Source organism: Delphinus delphis, chromosome 3, assembly GCF_949987515.2.
Source record: "Delphinus delphis chromosome 3, mDelDel1.2, whole genome shotgun sequence".
NCBI classification, from domain to species: Eukaryota; Metazoa; Chordata; class Mammalia; order Artiodactyla; family Delphinidae; genus Delphinus; species Delphinus delphis.
Genome location: NC_082685.1, coordinates 9,020,777 through 9,038,290, shown reverse-complemented (window position 1 = coordinate 9,038,290; position 17,514 = coordinate 9,020,777). Strand labels below are relative to the sequence as shown.

The following is a 17,514-nucleotide window of genomic DNA, read 5'->3' as shown; positions in this document are numbered from 1 at the left end:
TCCTGTTATAGCCAAGCATCCTTTTGTTCTGAGAGAGAAGCGAACCCAGGCTCCCAGCTCTGTGGGCCTCCGTTTACTGAGCACTTCCCGGGGCGGCCCTGCAGGGCTGCAGGTGAAGCTGGGGAGCTGTGCTCCCTTCCCAGGGGCAGGCAGGAAGGGTGTGGAGTCAGAGCTGCAATCCTCCCCACTCAGCCCCACTGCACACCGCGAGGGCCTGCTAGGTACCAAGTGCATTCTGGTGGTCTCTGATTTTGCTAACACCCCGAGCAGATTGTGCTCCCGTTTACAGAAAAAGAATCTGAGGTGTGGAGAGGGCACTTGACCTATCCCAGGTCAGTCTCAAAGTTCTTAGTAGAACTTGGGAGTTACCTAACACCTGTGATACCTCAGGCTGTGAAGCCCAGTGAAAAAAGGCTTATTTCAGTCTAATGCTCCTTGCTAACTCTGGCAGTGCTGAACATGACGTGGCATGCCGCTCTGCTCTCCCCAACTCCTAGACCAAGGAGGCTCTGAATTAGCGTCAGCTCACAATCAACAGGTGAGAGGGAGGCCCCCGATTTTGTGAAAACGCAGGGAGAGAACAGTGCAAATAATTTATTTCCGTCACTCCGCGTTTGAGGCTCACTCGCACCAACTGCACAATCCCGGGCCAACAGTCTGCCGGGGCTCAGAGCCCGATCGGGACCCAGGCTGGTCTGGGTTTCATCTCGCGACTTCCGACGGCACCAGCGGGTCGGCCTGGCTCAGGGCGAGCTGGTCCTTCTTCTCCTTCTGCAAGACCTGCTCCTCCCACAGCGCCTGGTCCACCTGATCGTCGGTGAGCACCACGGGCTTGAACTTCTCGTCGAAGAGCCGCTCGTTGGCCTCCGAGTGCAGCTGGTGGGGCCCGACGACGCGCAGATGTGCCGGCAGGTGCAGAAACTCGTCGTCATTGATGTCGCAGTCGCGCATCCGGGTCCCCAGCACCCACCAGCGGCCCACGAAGCCCACATCCAGGATCCGGTCCGGGAAGTCGACCCAGCGGGGCTGCAGGTAGCGGCAGCGGGCCTGGTAGAGGCTGGCCTGGGCGTCGAAGGGCGCCTCGTACACCAGCGAGCAGAGACCCAGGCTCACGTGGCGCAGGCAGCCGCGACCCCGCAGCCAGAGCAGCCGTTGCACGAACGCCTCCGAGTCGCGGTTGCGCGTGGCGGGCGCCAGCAACAAGAGGGTCCCCGACGCGTCGAGCAGCGCCTCCTCAAAGGCCGCCTCGCTCGGCGCGAGGGCGCAGCAGGCCGCCGCACCACCCAGCAGCCCCACGTACACGGCCGCCCGCACGGGTCGGGCCCTCGCCGCCGCCGCCGCATCCCCGCAGGCCTCAGCGTAGTCCCGGAGCAGCGCGCGGGCCCAGGCGCCTGAGGGGAGAGAAGCGCGGTGAGGGCGGTGCGGCCGCTGCGGCCGCCCACCCCGCCGCCTCCCGCCGCTACTCACCCAACCGTGCCCACACGCCGGGCTTTGCGGCCGCAGTGTCACCAGTCTCTGCACGGCTTCGGGGCCAAAATCTCTTCCGAACGGCCGCCGCCATTGTCTTCCGGCTTTGCGTCCGTACTCCGAAGAGAAACGCCAGGTAGGCGAAGCAGAAGGCCCGGGGAGTCTCTTCTGCGCAAGCGTCAACACTGCCGGAAGTGGATTCCCATCGGAAGAGGGTAGAATACGGACCGACGCCGGATGTTCCTGTCAGATCGGAGTACGGTCGTCTGTGGCTGGCAGGCGGGTTGCGCAGGCGCAGAGAGCCGGGGCCCAGCCGGTTGAGGTAGCCGAAGGTGAGGGGGCTGTGGGTGCACCTGTGGGGCAGGAGCGGCGAGTTCACGCCCCGGTGGGTGCGGTTAGCCGCCAGACCGGGCTCGGGGCTGAGGCTAGCCTCCAGGAGGGGCCCCGAGAGAGGTCGGGGGCGGGCCTGATTGGCCTCTGTCCTCAGAGCGGGATGCGGTGACGGCCCTGAGCGACCATGGCAGCGGCAGACGAGCTGGCCTTCCACGGTGAGTGCATCCGCGACCGGGCCCGACTCCTGCCCCCTCCGCTGGCCTGAACCTCCCATCCAGGTTCCAACTCAGATCTAACCCGAACCCCAGTCAGCTGTGAACCCCGGCCCAGGCATGAAACCCATCCCTAACTCGAATCCCGCTCCCGCCCTAAACTCAGGCCTCAAACCCGAGCCGCCACCTCATTCCAGGACCAGCCCTCAATTGCGGGCCCATGTTAGAAGGGAGGGGACACACCTCTTTCCCACTCACCAGAGTTGAGGAAGACGTGCCCTGAGTTGGGGGTGAACACCCAGGTGGTTACGGTTAGCGTTGGCCCCTAGATGAGCAGTGGGCAAAACCAAATTGTTTTGTTTGCTTTTGATAAATTTATTTATTTATTTAGTTTTGGTTGTGTTGGGTCTTCGTTGCTGTGTGCGGGCTTTCTCTCGTTGCGGCGAGCGGGGACTACTCTTCGCTGCAGAGCGCAGGCTTCTCATTGCGGTGGCTTCTCTTGTTGCAGAGCACGGGCTCTAGGCACGTGGGCTTCGGTAGTTGTGGCGCATGGGCTCAGTAGTTGTGGCTCGCGGGCTCTAGAGCGCAGGCTCAGTAGTTGTGGCGCACAGGCATAGTTGCTCCGCGGCATGTGGGATCTTCCCAGACCAGGGATCGAACCCATGTCCCCTGTATTGTCAGGCGGATTCTTAACCACTGCACCACCAGGGAAGCCCCGAAACCAAATTGTCTTGACTCCCAAATATGCCTGTGTCCCGTATGCCTTCTTGACAGAGTTCGAGGAAGCTACTAATCTGCTGGCCCAGACCCCAAATGAGGCCACCACCAGAGGTGATCAGCTGGTTCCCCAGCAGCACGTGGCTGTGGCCATGGACTCAGGTGGCAGCTACGGAGCTGAGGACGAGGTGGAGGAGAGTGACAAGACCGCGGTGAGTCCCATAAGTCCCCGTGCCCTGCCCCTTGTCCCAGCCACCCACCCCTGCCACCCGCCAAGTGCTGAAAGCCTGCACTGTGCAGCTCCTACAGGAGGAGAAGCAGCAGCCTGGTTTCTGGACCTTTAGCTACTATCAGAGCTTCTTTGACGTGGACACCTCACAGGTCAGGCCGGGAAAGCTGGTGGGATGGGACTTGGAGTCACGCTTGGGGTTCAGCCACTAGTCACTGAGCACTTCTTGTGCACCAGGCCCTGGGCAAGTGCTGGCAATATGCACCTGGGAGAACAAGAGCTCCTACCCAGGCTGGTAGGTGTGACTGTGTGTGCTGCAAGGACGTGGCATGACCAGGACTCTTGGGAACATGGGGGACACAAGTGATATGGTGGGTTAGGGAAGGGCCCACTGGAGGAGGTGAGGAATTTGCTGAGACTTAGAGGAGAAGGCAGACCTAGCCAGGAAGAGTGGAGGGAAGCATAAGTATGTTCCAGGCACAGGGAACGGCACATGCGGAGGACCAAAGGTGAGAGAAGGCACACACTACTGCAGAGGCTACCTGTCACTCAGGCTGGAGAGTGAGGTGGGGGACTGGCGGAGAGAAGCCAGATCACCAAGGGCCTCATGAGCTATGTTAAGGAGTCTGGGTTTTATCCTAAGGGTGCTGGGGAGTCATGGAAGGGTTTAGAGCAGGAGACGCTTGAGTAGCATGGAACATGGATCGGAGGCCCCAGGCCAGGGTGGGAGATGGTAATAAACCAGGGCTGCGGAGTAGGGAACACGTTGGGAGAGATGGGGGAAGGAGAACGCCCAGGACTAGGACTTGTTGACGACTGTTAATGGGGAGGGGGGAAAGAGCCAAAAGGGGAGTCCGGGGCAGCCAAGCTGGAGGCAGAGGAAGCAAAGAAGAAGATGGCAGGCCCTGAAGCGTCCTTCAGAGTGGTGGGACACTGGGCTATTGAGTGGGGGCTGCCCGGGGAAGGGGCGGGCTCCAGGCCATAGGAAGACAGGAGCCCCTGAGGAGCTTGACCCCTTTCCTCCTGGGTGGTGAAGAGCCCCAGGCGGGCTTCCATCCTAGGCCCCGGCCTTGCTCCCCAGGTCCTGGACCGGATCAAAGGCTCGCTGCTGCCCCGGCCCGGCCACAACTTTGTACGGCACCATCTGCGGAATCGGCCAGACCTGTATGGTGAGTGAGGTTGTGCATTCAGTTCATTTGATTATTCATTGGGCAAATGTGGACTGAGTGCCAGGCCCCAGTATACAGCTGAGAACAAAGCAGAATCACTCACGGAGAGCGTGAAAGTTACACTCTGTTCAGGGAGATAGAGCCAAATGAGGCTGCAGAGGGCGTTGGGGCTAGGGAGAGCAGCACAGGGTTTAGAGGATGGGAACTGTGATTTCGCACGGGTTGGTCAGGGAAGACCCCTCTGAGGAGGGTGAGAGAATGAGCCTGGTTGGTGTCAGGGCGGGGTGTGGGGAGACCCCGGGGAAGAATTACAGAAGTGGGATATGGTGGAAACAGGCCTGCACTGCAGGGCAGCACTGTCATTGGACTGGAGTGAGCTGCCAGGAGGCCACAGAGGTGACAGGACAGATCACACAGGCCTCCTATGCTGTGGTGAGAAGGGATCTTAGTTAAGTGTCCTTAGGTGCTCTGGGCCCGGGGCGGGGGCGGAGTGGGGGGAGGGCAGAAGCTGGGAGACCAGGGAGGAGGCGACTGCTGAGGTCCAGCGTGGGATGATGGGCCTGGCCTGGGGTGGAGAGCGCCGGGTGTTGGATTCTGGCACACGTCAAAGATGAAGCCAACACGTCAGATGTGGGGTGGAAGGAGAGGAGATAAGGAGGCTCCAGAGTTTTTGGCTGGACTACCAGAAAGCGGGAGTTGCTATTTACTGATGCGGAAAGGCGTGCGACTCGGGGGGAAAGGGTGAGTGTGGTGGGGGTGGAGTGGGAACGTTGAATAGGAGCTGCAGGTTCAGGGCAGATGCCCAGACTTGAGACATTTGGGGGTCGTCGGCACAGAGGTGGCATAAGGCCCTGAGGCTGAACGAGATCACACAAGGGGTGAATGAATGCAGAGAAGAGGTTTGAAGACTGGGCCCCAGGCCGGCTCCCCGCTGTTAAAGAGCTCAGGGAGTCAAAAAGGTTGAGGAGCTGCCAGTGAGATGAGACAAAAGCAAAAACGTAAAGTCCTGGGAACCACATGGAGAGTGTTTCCAGAAGGAGGGCGTCAGCTATGTCAAAGGCCATCGATGAGTGCTGGGCGCCAGCACTGGATTCAGCTGCCAGTTTGTTGCTGGTGTGACGCCGGGTCGATGAGTCGGGTCGATGGGGGGGCGGAGGGGGTGGAGGCAGCCCGGAGCTTGGGAAGAGGCTGGGACAAGATGGGACGAGTCACCTGTCCTGGGAGGTCCCACCCTGGGACCCTGAGCATGCCCCGCCCGCAGGCCCCTTCTGGATCTGTGCCACACTGGCCTTTGTCTTGGCCGTCACCGGCAACCTGACCCTGGTACTGGCCCAGAGGAGGGACCCCTCCATCCACTACAGCCCCCAGTTCCACAAAGGTAAGTGAAGTGGGCAAGGCCTGGTACCGGGCGGGGTGGGGGGGGCGGTGCCGTGGCCCAGGGGCGATTACCTGCCTTGCCTGCAGTGACCGTGGCCGGCACCGCCATCTACTGCTACGCGTGGCTCGTGCCGCTGGCGCTGTGGGGCTTCCTGCAGTGGCGCAAGGGTGTCCGGGAGCGCATGGGGCCTTACACCTTCCTGGAGACGGTGTGCGTCTATGGCTACTCCCTCTTTGTCTTCATCCCCACTGTGGTGAGTGGGGCTCAGGGACGGGTGGGCCCCAGGCACCACGGGGACAACCTAGTAGCAGCTGCCTGTGTCGTCCCCAGGTCCTGTGGCTCATCCCTGTCCCATGGCTGCAGTGGCTCTCCGGGGCCCTGGCCCTGGCCCTGTCAGCCGCGGGCCTGGTGTTCACCCTCTGGCCCGTTGTCCGTGAGGACACCCGGTGGGCGGCTGTGCTGCTGCTCTCCGTGGTGGTGCTGCTCCACGCCCTCCTGGCCACGGGCTGTAAGGTACCGGGCTGGGGTGGGCACAGGCTGGGCCTGGGGTAGGGGTTGGCTTGCTGGCTCTGATGCTCACCCAGGCTTCTCTCGGTTCAGTTTTACTTCTTCCAGCCGCTACCTCTGGAGCCCGCAGCACCTCCCCACCAGGCCACATCTCAGCCCCCAACCGTACTACTGTCACCGCCCCCACCAAGGTCCGCAGCAGCCTAGGAAGACTGGAGCCCGCAGGTGAGGAACCGTTTCCAGCTGTGGCTGAGGGGGTCTCCGGCCCCCATCCCAAGGTTAGAAGTCATGGGGCCACTCCTAGGAGTTTCTCTCTTTCAGGCCCAACATAAGGGGGTGCCTCTGCCTGCCCTGCCCCCCAGACGGTGACTGAAGGCTCCCCTGAGACCTCGAGATGATTTTGCTACTTTCCAGACTTTTCTTACAAAGCAAACACTTTTATTTTCTATGCAAAGGTGATTCAAAGAATTTATATAAAGGCGGGAGAGGGGCAGAACAGGGAGCTTCCAGGGCAGCCATTGCCCCACAGGCCACCTGCCAGGATGGGTGGGCAGCACAGGGGGCCACCCCAGCCACGGCTGTGCCTGCTCTTCCTGGGGGGCCCAGTTAGTGGGCCTTGGGCCTAGCCTGAGCTCCACCACATCCGAGTTTTGGGGTGTTAGAAACGGGGAGCAGAAGTAGAAGAAAATTGCCTGTGCTGAAACATACATTTCCTTGTTTATTAGGTTTTTTTTTCTTTTCTTTTTTTTGGAGAGGTCCCTGCAAGGCCCCTTCCCAGGCTGGGGAGGGGCCAAAATGCCATCATAGTAGTAGGGACTGGAGCATCTACAAATACTGGAGGGGATACACAGGCCTAACGTTAGCTACAAGGAAAAAGGATGCCTTCCACGACAGACCCTTGAGGTTTCTGTGTCTGCTCAAGCGGCTGACAGTGACCCTTCCCCCCAGGGCCCACGAGGCCACCTGTTCTAGCTCTTGGTGTGGGTGTGGGACCTGCAGGGGCTCAGGGACAGGACAGCAGCAAGTGGCAGGGGCCGAGGACGGAGGGCCTTCCCGACAGCCGGGTGGGTTGTACATTCAAGTGTGAGGTGAACCCTTTGGTGGGAGGGGGCCGAGGGGCTCCAGAGGCCCAGCCCCGCCCCATCCTGAAGACTCGGCAGGGCTGCCCCTCGCCACTGAGCCTCTGAGTCGGGGAGAGGGGCTGCTGGCTCGGCCCGGCCGGCCTGATGTCTCGGAGGGTCTGTGGATTGACACTGGTTCTTTTCGTAAAAAAATAAAATTAAAAAAAGCAGCATGTCACGCCCATTGTGACCAAGGCCTGGTAGTTGAAGGGGAGGCCCCGCCTGGCCAGGACTGCCTTCCCACTGGAGACAGGCAGGGGGCAGGCCTGAGGGGCCGGGGGATGGCGGGGGGTAGGGGGGGCGCGGGCGGCAGCTGCTCCCCTCCCTCCCTGCCAGGCCTGCAGCTGTCAGGCCCGGACACACCTGTTACAGAAGATTTCAAACCCAGGTCAGGGTGGAGAGGGCAGGAGCGGGTAACAGGGCTCCCACGACACGATCGTGTGTAAAATATGGCAGCGACACGCGCTCAGGGCCAAGATGATGTGGGCGGGCAGCGGGCTGGGGGCGGCGGCAACATCGTGTAAAAAAGTGTTCAAGTTCCCATAGCAAAGAGGGCTGTGAGCGGGTGTTTGGGCTTCTCCGGTACAAGGGTGAGAGCCACCCGGGTGGAGGGGGGGTGGGCAGGGTCTTCATTTGGTTTCCTGGTGCTGTCAGTCCGTTCCACTCCGGAGGGCCCTAGCTCCCGTAGTGCATGGTGTTGGTTGGGATGGACATGGGCGAGGCCATTGATATGGCGGGGCCGCCCATGGTGAACTGGCTGTTGACCGCGTAGTGGGCGCTGGAGCTGCCGCCGCTGCTGCCCTGGGCACCGGAGGACCCTGTGGGGCGGGGTGTGGGCACTGAGGAGCCAGCTCTGCCCCCTCGCCTGCCCAGACCCACGGCAGAGTCAGAGAGAGAGAGCGCAGGCGAGAGGGCAGGCGGGCGCCCGGCGGTGGGCACCCTCACACCCGCGGGACCCTGCTCCCCCCGCCCACCATTACCTTGGACAATCCCCGTGCTCATTATGGAGCCCATCCGGGAGTGGGTGTGATTGACAATCCCCGTGTTGGCTGCGCAGCAAGAGGAAGGAAGGAAGGAAAGGAGATGGTGTCACCGCCCCCAGCCCGCCCGGCCCACGTGCCTGGCGTAGTGGGTGCTCACACTCGGATGTGGGGAGTGTGGGCGCGGTGCTGGCAGAGCGAGGCAGAGAGGAACGGCGCGGGGGACCTCAGCCCCCGGGAAGAAGAAAAGGGGGTGAGGCCGAAGGCCTGAGCTCGCCCCAGCGCGCCCACCCCCCATGCGCTCACCTAAAGGAATCAGGTTGTTGTGCCCCACGCTGGAGCCGCCGGCAATAACACTGCTCAGGTCGTAGGCGGTCGGCATCCCTGTGCCGGGGAGGGACATGTCAGGGGCGGGGGACAGTGTCCTGGGCAGGGATTCGAGGGGCCAGAACTGCCAGCGTTCACTCAGGAAGCACCGGCAGGTGTGTCCAGGAAGTGACACTGGCACCTGCCCCACCCACACACGGGCCTGCTCACCAGCCACGGCCATCCCGCTGCTGAGGTTGTAGGTGCTGCCGGTGTTCCACATGTTCTCCGAAGGGGACGTGTAGTGGGAGCCAGGCGGCGGGGAGGGCGTCGTGCCTGTGTATCTGTGGCAGAGATGGACCGGTCGACAGGGCTGAGGGGCTGCAGGCGAGGAGGGGCACGCCCCCTCCCACCACGTGCAGGCCAAGGGCCCATCCTACCTGAAGAAGGGGTTTTTCAGATCCAGGAGGTTACTGGATTTGGAGCCTGTCTGGTCTACCTGGGCCACAATACTGATGTCGTAGCTCTGTCTGTAGAGAAGGCAGGAGGGGCCGGCCATGAGCCGGCTGCATGGATGGACTGGAGCCCTGCCTCCCCTAGCCCCGGCCAGCAGCTCACACCTTTTGTTGGCAATAAGCAGACATGTCCCTGAGAGCGTGTCCCCGGCCTTGGCGAACAGTGGTGACTGGAACAGGCACCGGACCTGGTACCAGTGGGTCAGGGGCTCCGTCGGGGCCGTGGACAGCCACACGGTCATTCTGCCAAGCAGGAAGAGGCATGCGTTTGCCCGGGCTGCAGCCCCCACCTTGTGCACCCTGAGCTCTCCCCAGGCATCTGTGCCCTGCCACCCAGGGGTCCCCTGGGGCCCTGGAGCCGAGACAGGTTTGCTGTCCAGGAAGTTAACACACAGCCCCACAGCTATGGGGCACCCACTCACCCTGACATACATGCCAAGAGACACAGTCAGGTCCCATGAAGAACAGTCACTCAGAACAGGGTAGACACCCACCCTGCCACAACAGCCTACTGCTTGAAGGCCAGCGCCTGCTGCCTTTGGAAGAAACAGTGGAACCCAGAGGAGTCGGGTCCTGCCCTCGCAGCCCCCAGTTCATCATCTGAGCCAGCCAGGCCTGGGCTTCCCAACTGCAGGCAAGTCCCTGGGGCCAGGGGCAGGGGCCACCTGCTCTGCCCTGTTACACTCACATGGAGCCAATGAAAGCGACGTCAAACCAGAAGGCCAGACCGTGAACCAGCCCGGAATGCAGCATGTGGAATTTGAATGGGATTTCTATCCTGAAAGGCAAAGGGCAGTGATTGCTGGGGAAGCTAGCTGAACAGGGGCTGCCAGGAGAGAAGAGGGGTACTCGGGTGTTGAGTCTCGAGGGCCCTGCCCGCCTGCCCTGGGGAGGAGAATTCTGCCTGAGGGAGCCGGCTGCGGCCTTGACCTCCAGCAGGAGCCAGACCCAGGAGGACAGGGCATGGGTGCCAGTACCTGTGCAAATCTCCTTCTTTGGCTTCTAAGAAGTTCACCGTGTACTTGACAGACTTGGCCATCAGGATCCGGATGTCAAATGTGTCCTGGGAGAGATCAGAGGTGTGACCTGACTTCAGGCACGGGGTGAAGTCCTGAGTCTGGCCACGGCGCCTAGGCCACTCAGCTAAAACCAGTTTGCCCTTCTCAGACATGCTAGGGGGAGGGGGAATTAGTACAACACAATGGAAGGAAATTAGGTGACAGCTCGCAAAATGACAACCATTCATCTGCATTAAAGACTTGGCAGTTCCACTTCTGGGATTTTAACCTACGGATCTACGTGCACATGTACAAACTTACACATGGAGTTACAGATTGCCTATAGCAGCGACACGCTGGAAACCATCTAATGAAACAAGTAATGGCCCAACAATAAAAGATTATGTACATGAAAAAGAATGAAGAGGCTGTTTATGATGGGGAAAGATCTCTAAGGTAAACTGTTAAACAAGTTCACAAAAAAAAGAAAAAGAAAAAGTTAGAGAACTGTGCACTGACGTCCACTCCCAGCCATGACGGAGATTTCTTATCAGACTAACACTGCTGCCAAGAACTATACGAACTGAATAAAAAACAAAGGAAAAAAACCCCAGTTGTCTGAAATCACTGGAGAGCGACCACAGCAGCTACAGCTTTGGGGCCAAGATCCTAGAGAGAGGAGAGATGCTTTTCGGCCTGTGCCTTTCCCCTTGGGACGGGGCCTTTCAGCAGCCTCCCTGGGTGGGGAAAGCAAAATGGGGGTTCGGGATTACCAAGGCAGCTAGCACTCAAGGGGCCAAGATGCTAAAGAAAACGGAAATGTGGAAATTTGAGGTGGACAGTCTGCCCGTGATTTCACTTCGTGGCATTTGCCAATTCCTGAGCTACATGTGGGATGGGGGTAGGGAAATCAAGCAGAAAGCTACTTCTATGAGATTAAAAAGCTAATGAAAGGTTCAGCACCATGTTGGTGCTCGGAGTATGGAACAAGGGGCCCTGTGAACCACCAGGCTCACCGAGACCATGAAGACTATGCCCTAAAGCAGCAGTTCTCAAAATGAGGTCCCTTCCAGAGCACCCTCAAGGTCAAAACTATTTTCACCATATAACACTGTTTTCTGCCCTTTTCATTCATTCACTCACCTGTGATACCACAACAGATTGAATGCAAAAGCAGAATCCAACTGTCTTCTGCTAAGCCAGCCATTAAAAAGATTTGCAAATTTAAAATGTCGCTAATTCTTGCTGGAAAGTTTTGCAGTATAGTTTTCTTTTTAAAAATGCTATTTATGTTAACACGTAATGGGTTTTTATTGTTATCCTTAAATTAACTAATGTGTATTTTTAAATTTCTTGGGTTTAGTTTTCAATGTCAATAGATATTGACGGTACATCAATCAATACAATGCACACAAAACTTCTTTGGGATCCTACATTTTTGAGAATGTAAAAGGGTCCTGAGACGAAAATGTTTGAGAACTGCTGCCTTACAGGGAAACCGGGCGATATGCCAGTTAAGCAGAGTCTGAAAAGCAACCTCCAAATGTCTTAAATGCCTCATAGGACCAAGGTAATCTGTCATTATGGCTTCTTGCCTGAACAAAAACGAATCCTTGGAAAGAAAAACATCATCCAGAGCCTCTATAATTTTTCATTCTGGCATTCAATGACCAGGCATACCAAGAGACAGAACCAAAGTACCAAAAACCAGGAGAAGAAAAAACAGAAATACACTTACCACTTATCCAGATACTAAAAGTGATCAGAGACTTAGAATTAACATGTTTAAGGAAAAAAGGTGAACAAATTTCACAGAGAACTGAAATAATAAAAAAAAAAAAAAAGCAAAATGAAACTCTAGAACTGAAATTTTAGAAAACCATGGGGGAGGAGGAGTTGGATGGGCAGTCAAAAGGAACTACAAACTTCTAGTTATAAGTACTAGGGATGGAATGTACACCATGATAAATATAATTATCTCTGCTGTACGTTATACATGCAAGTTGTTAGGAGAGTAAATCCTAAAAGTTCTCATCACACACAAAATTTTTTTTTCCAAAAACAACAAAAAAAAATCAGATTAGACATAGTGATGAGAGGATTGGAACTGGGAGATGGATAAGGAGAAAACATGAAAATTATGCAATTGGGATAGAAAAGTATAAGTATAGAAAAGAGTATAAGAATCATCTGAGAAATGGTGAAAAGGTCTAATGTATACATAATCAGAGTTCCAAAAGAAGAAAGAGAATGGGACAGAGGTAGTGTTTAAAGAGATGCTGGGCTTCCCTGGTGGCGCAGCGGTTAAGAGTCCTCCTGCCAATGCAGGGGACATGGGTTCGAGCCCTGGTCTGGGAGGATCCCACATGCCACGGAGCAACTAAGCCCGTATGCCACAACTACTGAGCCCGCGAGCCACAACTACTGAAACCCCGTGCACCTAGAGTCCGTGGTCTGCAACGAGAGAAGCCAGCACACCGCAATGAAGAGTAGCCCCCGCTCACTGCAACTACAGAAAGCCTGCGCGCAGCAACAAAGATCCAACGCAGCCAAAAATAAATAAATTAATTAAATTAATTTAAAAAAAAAAAAAGAGAGAGATGCTGCCCTAGAGTCTCCCAAAACTAGTGAAAGACAATCAAGAGGGGGATAAATAATATATACCTTATTAAAACAAAAGAAAGCAAGAAAAGAGTTAAAAAGAAACAACAGGATAAATAGAAAAATAGTAAAATGATAGATTTATAGCCATAAAGAGCTGTAATCACATTAAATACAAATGGTCTAAATATTCTAATTAAAAGACAAAAACCTGTCAATCTGGTTAAAAAACAAAACCCAAATATATGATATTTACATGAGGTAAACCTTAAGTAATAGGTTATAAGAAGGCTGAAAGAAGAAGGATGAAAAGTATGTATCCTATAAAGATTAACCAAAGAAAGCCTGAGTAGCTAAACTATTGTCAGAAAAAAATAGACTGTAAGGACTTCCATGGTGGTACGGTGGTTAAGAATCTGCCTGCCAGCGCAGCAAACACGGGTTCGAGCCCTGGGCTGGGAAGATCCCACATGCCGCAGAGCAACTAAGCCCGTGCGCCACAACTACTGAGCCCGTGCGCTCTAGAGCCCGTGCTCTGCAACAAGAGAAGCCACCACAGTGAGAAGCCCGCGCACCGCAACGAAGAGTAGTCCCCGCTCGCTGCAACTAGAGAAAGCCCGCACACAGCAACAAAGACCCAATGCAGCCATAAATAAATAAATAAATAAACTAAAAAAAAAAAAAGACTGTAAGGCAAGAAGTACTACTAGAGATAAGAAAAGACACTTGTTATAGTGACAAAAGGATCAATCCAACAGGAAGATATAAAAATAATCCTAAACCTGAATGCACCTAATAACAGTAATGTCAAAAAAAATAAGGCAAAAACTATCAGAACTAAATGGAAAAATAAATCTACAATCAGTAGTAGATAGGAGAAGCAGACCAAAAAGAACAGTAGAGAGAGAGAAGACTTGACCAACATGATTAACCAATGTGACCGAACTGATATTAATATAACAATGTACACAACAAGTGATTGGTATACAGTTTTCTCAAGCACAGAGGGAACATAAACCAAGAGAGACCACATACTGGGCATAAAGCAGCTCTCAACAAATTTCGAAGGACCAAAATCATACAGTGTATATCCTCTGAACACAGACAAACTAAGGCAGAACAATATGTTGGTTATGCTATACTTTGAAAGGAGAAAAGGTTAAATATATGTATATTTGTATACGCACATTTAGATATAAGACTTCTAGAAAAACACACAACAAAGACTGTTTGCCTATAGGAAAAAGAACTGTGGCTGGAGATGGACGTAGGGAGGCTTTCCACTTTTATACTTCTTTGATTTTTGAACCATGGGTCTATACATCAGTTCAAAAATCTCAATAATTAAAATCAATCAAATAAAATCAGTTCACCAAGGATCAATTCATCTAATGACAGTAAACACGTTACTGCGTGCTTACTATGCGCTAAGCACTCTACATGCATTGCTACTTAACTCCCAACATCCCTGTGTGAGAGCTCCGTGCAGGGGCAGAAGCTCAGAGAGCAACGGTGGCCTGCCTAGTGCTGCACAGCTTGCATAAGGCCTTACAGGAAAGCCCATGCCCCTCTCCTGTCCCCCCAGAGGAGGGCCATGCCCAGTGCTACTGTGGTAGTGAGTGCCCTGGGTGCCCCCACTCACCACCACAGGCTGCCGGAAATACTCGTCCACCGCAGCACCTCGAAGAGCTGACAGGTCCACTCCGTGGAAGGATGGCTGGTACCTGCAGAAAGCCCCCGCCCCCCATGGCAAGGTCACCAGCAGCAGGACACAGTTGGGGCAGCCTGCCTTCTCTCCCAGCTGGCCCTCATCCAGCCCAAGTCTTTTAGGTCCTACTGAGGATAAGGAATAAGAGAAAGGTGGGGCCATCCCTGAGAAGGCAGGACACCCAGGGGCACACTCACCAGAAGTTGGCCTTGGTGAACTGCTCCATGTAGAGCTGTTCATCCGTGAAGGGTGCGAGGTGGACATCACCAATGGTGGGGAACATGTTTCCTGGGAGTGGGGGCAGGGAGGGGTGCTGGCGTCAGGGTGGGACATTCAGCAGGACCTGGCAGAGCCTCCAAAGGGCCCCAGGACCCCAGCTCTGGGCCTTCCCAGCCTCTCACTCATCATTCACTCATTCATGCACTCAGGCAATGAAGAGATACTGAGCACCTACTCTGCCAGCGGCCACTGAATACTTGACGTACACCTCCTCACTAACCCTGTACAGCTAGCCAGGGAGGCAGGGGGGCCTGGCCTCAAGTCCCATTACAAGGGCTGGGAGACAGGAAAGCACCTGCCAGAGCCTCAGGGGTAAGTAAGCAGTGTCTGGGGTGTGGCCAGGCCTCCAGGGGCCCTGCTCCGTCAGCCAGACCGTGTCTCTTGGAAAGGCGTGCAGCAGGGAAGGCAAAGGAAAGTGCTGTGGACAGAGCAAGGGTGAGCCCCAGGCTATGGCATCATGGGCCCCAGCTGAATCCCCACCGCAGGACTGCCCAGGCTCTGGCAGGCAGGGTGGACCACTTGCATGGCCTGAAATGAGAGGGGGACTCAAGGAACAGACAGATGAGTCAGAGCCAGTGACAAGGAGAGCCAGGGCTCAGGAGGCCCCGCCTACTTCTAGAGTCTAGGGCCCCAAGTCACCTGGCCTCCAGATGTGGGCCTCCCTCCCTCCTCTTATTCCAGGGAAGAGTACCTGAGGTGCTGCAAATCTGCCTTCTCAAGCCTTCCTTCAGCTGTAGCCACTGGGGTGGGGAAGGGAGGGGCTCACTGGCCCAGAGGCCACAAGCCAGGCCCCCTGCCCAGGAGGAGCCCATCAGCCCCCCAGAGCATCATGGAAAAGCGCCCCCAGCCCTGAAGGCACCTAAAACTGTGCAGCTGCGGGGAGGGTTCCCTTAATCCCCCAAAAGAGCTTCCTGAGATGGAATGAAGCCACACTCATGCAGGCTGAAGGGGAAGAGGTTAGCCCCAGGCCTCATCCCGGACAGGCTGCTTGACCAGTGGGATGAGTATGCAGCTGCCCACTGGAGCCTGACTCCTGTCTGTCCTTCCGTCCCATAAGGAGGAGTCCACATCCTGCTAGGGCTGCTGCTCCCCACCCCCCCCGACTCCCACCCCCCCCCAATTCCCCCCCACCCCACCCCCGGCTAGCTTGGCCCATCAACAGGGCAGAGCATGAGAGCAGGTCTAGGACAAGCCTTGGGGCAGCCTGGCTTCCCACACACCTGGATCGCAGGACAGAGCTGTGGGGAATGGCAGCCACCTCCTACCTCCCACCTCTCGGAGTGGAGCCTGAGGCAGGTCCTTCCCCACAGACCAACTCCTCCCCTGCCCTCCATGGGGCCGCAAGTGCACGGACCTCCCGTGCTCTGCCCTGGCGGGGGTCGTCTTATACCACACGCACACACACACACAGCCCCTTTCCTGTACAGAACTACTCAGAACGTGCCCAGAACTGAGCAGAGAAACGGACACATTGGCAGATGTTCAGGGCCACGCACAGACCAGACCATCAGTGACACAGATGAGCAGGTGTCAACAGTGACCCAATGACCCCAGAGCACAGACAGGCAGGTAGTGACACAGACAGGAGACCACAGCCATCAGCTGCCCCCCAACACACAACCCCCATTCCCACTCTCTCTCTCTTACACACACACACACACACACACACACACACACACACACACACACACAACCCCACCCCATGGTGATGAGTGCAGGAGTCTGTCAGGCTGAGGGCAGGGTCTACAACGCTAGGAATGAAGACGACAGGGCAGTTCATCGGGGAAGGTGCCGGCCACAGAACATGTCCTGCTCCGACCACAGCCCAGCCAGATACTGTCCCCCATGGGCCATGAGATGCCAGAGGCAGCCCAGTGGCTCTCTGTGGGCCTGAGGGAAGCCCCTCCGTACCCTGACCGAGCAGACCAGGCAAGTGGACACGTGGCCTCGTTTGGGGCCCAGCCAGCTGAGATCAGGTCTGGGTAGGGAGCGGGGGTGAAGGCCCAGATGCCCTCTGTACCCCAGGCCGCCAGCTCAGGCCAGTGGGGAGCTGAACCACACCCGTGCTGACTAAGCGGCAGCCAGGGGCTCTCTGAAGGGGCCCCCAGGTGCGCACCCCTGGCCTCGGGCCCAGGGAACGCCCACCCAGGCAGTGGCCCGCACCAGCAGGGACACTCACCCCCAGGCCTCAGGTACTTCTTGGCATGGAGGTAGCTCTCGAGCATGCGCTCGTTGAAGAGCATGTAGCCCATGGGCTCCGAGATGATGATGTCCACCTGCTCGGGGAGTGAGACCTCCTCCACCTTCCCGGGGATGACCACGATGCGGTCCGTGAGGTTGTTACTTTTCACCAAGACCTGAGGGCGGGCGAGCCACAGGGGTCATGGGGGTCCTCGCGGGGGAGGGCCTCCGTCCACACTCGGCCACCAGATTCCCCTCTGCCTCCCTGTCAGGTCGCCCCTCCTGCAGCTCCGCAGCCTCCTGATGTCACCTTGGGGACGAGGACAAGTAGGCCTTGCTACAGCCGCCAAAGCTAAAGCTGGACACACCTTCCGACCCAGCGATTCCAATGCTAGGAATCTGCCCTACAGACGTGACCTCACACGGAGAGGGGACACGCGTACAGGGGATTCGGTGCAGCGTTCGTGCTACGGACTGAGAAGCAGCCTCAGTGTCAGTTACAGCCTGTTTCTCCACACACAATGGTTCGTCCAGGCAGAGGGATGCTCTGCAGCCACTCGAAAGAGTGAGGAAGCTCTTTACACGATGACACAGACGTATCATAAAGAGAGCAGAGCCAGGTGCAAGACGGTGGCGTGTACATTCGTGTGGGAGCTGGCGGGTGGAGAAGCCCATGGGGGCTCATGGAGCGGCTCTGGGGAGCTTCTGCATACATCTCTCTCCCTCCAGTGGGGGGGATCTAGGTGGTTGGGAGCCAAAGGTCAGGGAGGGAAGCATCCTCACTGTTTACCTTTGTAGCTTTTAGGTTTTCAA

At 56.5% G+C, this 17,514-nt stretch overlaps 3 protein-coding genes across 7 annotated transcripts in view; 1 reads left to right on the top strand and 2 right to left on the bottom strand.

The window, feature by feature from the left end:
- Positions 1-579: 579 nt before the first annotated feature.
- Positions 580-1,597, bottom strand: TIMM29 (translocase of inner mitochondrial membrane 29). The gene is made up of 2 exons (XM_060007777.1): positions 1,468-1,597; positions 580-1,391 (listed from the first exon to the last, which is right to left on the bottom strand). Exons 1-2 carry the CDS (start codon positions 1,559-1,561, stop codon positions 703-705), a joined length of 783 nt encoding a protein of 260 aa, XP_059863760.1. The 5' UTR covers positions 1,562-1,597; the 3' UTR covers positions 580-702.
- Positions 1,598-1,726: 129 nt separating this feature from the next.
- YIPF2 (Yip1 domain family member 2) lies at positions 1,727-7,303 on the top strand. Of its 3 annotated transcripts, none has more exons than XM_060007762.1 (10): positions 1,727-1,799; positions 1,955-2,015; positions 2,787-2,941; positions 3,030-3,110; positions 4,040-4,127; positions 5,389-5,505; positions 5,592-5,758; positions 5,836-6,018; positions 6,106-6,237; positions 6,334-7,303. In XM_060007762.1, the coding sequence occupies exons 2-9, from the start codon at positions 1,985-1,987 to the stop codon at positions 6,217-6,219; spliced, it is 936 nt and encodes a 311-aa protein (XP_059863745.1). In that variant the 5' UTR covers positions 1,727-1,799; positions 1,955-1,984; the 3' UTR covers positions 6,220-6,237; positions 6,334-7,303. The 3 variants fall into 3 exon arrangements, with proteins under 3 accessions (XP_059863745.1, XP_059863748.1, XP_059863747.1); XM_060007764.1 differs by having other exon boundaries at positions 1,765-1,789; XM_060007765.1 differs by lacking the exon at positions 3,030-3,110.
- The window catches only part of CARM1 (coactivator associated arginine methyltransferase 1), a 40,801-nt gene continuing 30,472 nt past the window's right edge, over positions 7,186-17,514 (bottom strand). Inside the window, exons 6-16 of one of the 3 annotated variants that reach the window (XM_060007760.1) lie at positions 16,700-16,877; positions 14,439-14,529; positions 14,176-14,257; positions 9,912-9,997; positions 9,623-9,712; positions 9,040-9,177; positions 8,860-8,949; positions 8,651-8,763; positions 8,420-8,497; positions 8,114-8,182; positions 7,186-7,951 (exon numbers count right to left, since the gene is read on the bottom strand). In XM_060007760.1, the coding sequence (XP_059863743.1) occupies positions 7,809-7,951; positions 8,114-8,182; positions 8,420-8,497; positions 8,651-8,763; positions 8,860-8,949; positions 9,040-9,177; positions 9,623-9,712; positions 9,912-9,997; positions 14,176-14,257; positions 14,439-14,529; positions 16,700-16,877 (1,158 nt within the window). In that variant the 3' untranslated portion in view covers positions 7,186-7,808. Of the gene's footprint in view, positions 8,183-8,419; positions 8,498-8,650; positions 8,764-8,859; positions 8,950-9,039; positions 9,178-9,622; positions 9,713-9,911; positions 9,998-14,175; positions 14,258-14,438; positions 14,530-16,699; positions 16,878-17,514 lie in introns of all 3 variants that reach the window. The other 2 variants (XM_060007759.1, XM_060007761.1) reach the window with 2 other exon arrangements.

What these genes read in the sequence shown, in the direction of transcription:
- TIMM29 (XM_060007777.1), bottom strand. Translation starts at nt 1,561, where the DNA reads ATGGCGGCGGCCGTTCGGAAGAGATTTTGGCCCCGAAGCCGTGCAGAG. An exon ending in CGGCGTGTGGGCACGGTTGG is followed by an intron (nt 1,392 to 1,467) that starts GTGAGTAGCGGC and finishes CTCTCCCCTCAG; the next exon opens with GCGCCTGGGCCCGCGCGCTG.
- YIPF2 (XM_060007762.1), top strand. Translation starts at nt 1,985, where the DNA reads ATGGCAGCGGCAGACGAGCTGGCCTTCCACG. An exon ending in GAATCGGCCAGACCTGTATG is followed by an intron (nt 4,128 to 5,388) that starts GTGAGTGAGGTT and finishes CCCCGCCCGCAG; the next exon opens with GCCCCTTCTGGATCTGTGCC. An exon ending in CAGCCCCCAGTTCCACAAAG is followed by an intron (nt 5,506 to 5,591) that starts GTAAGTGAAGTG and finishes CCTTGCCTGCAG; the next exon opens with TGACCGTGGCCGGCACCGCC.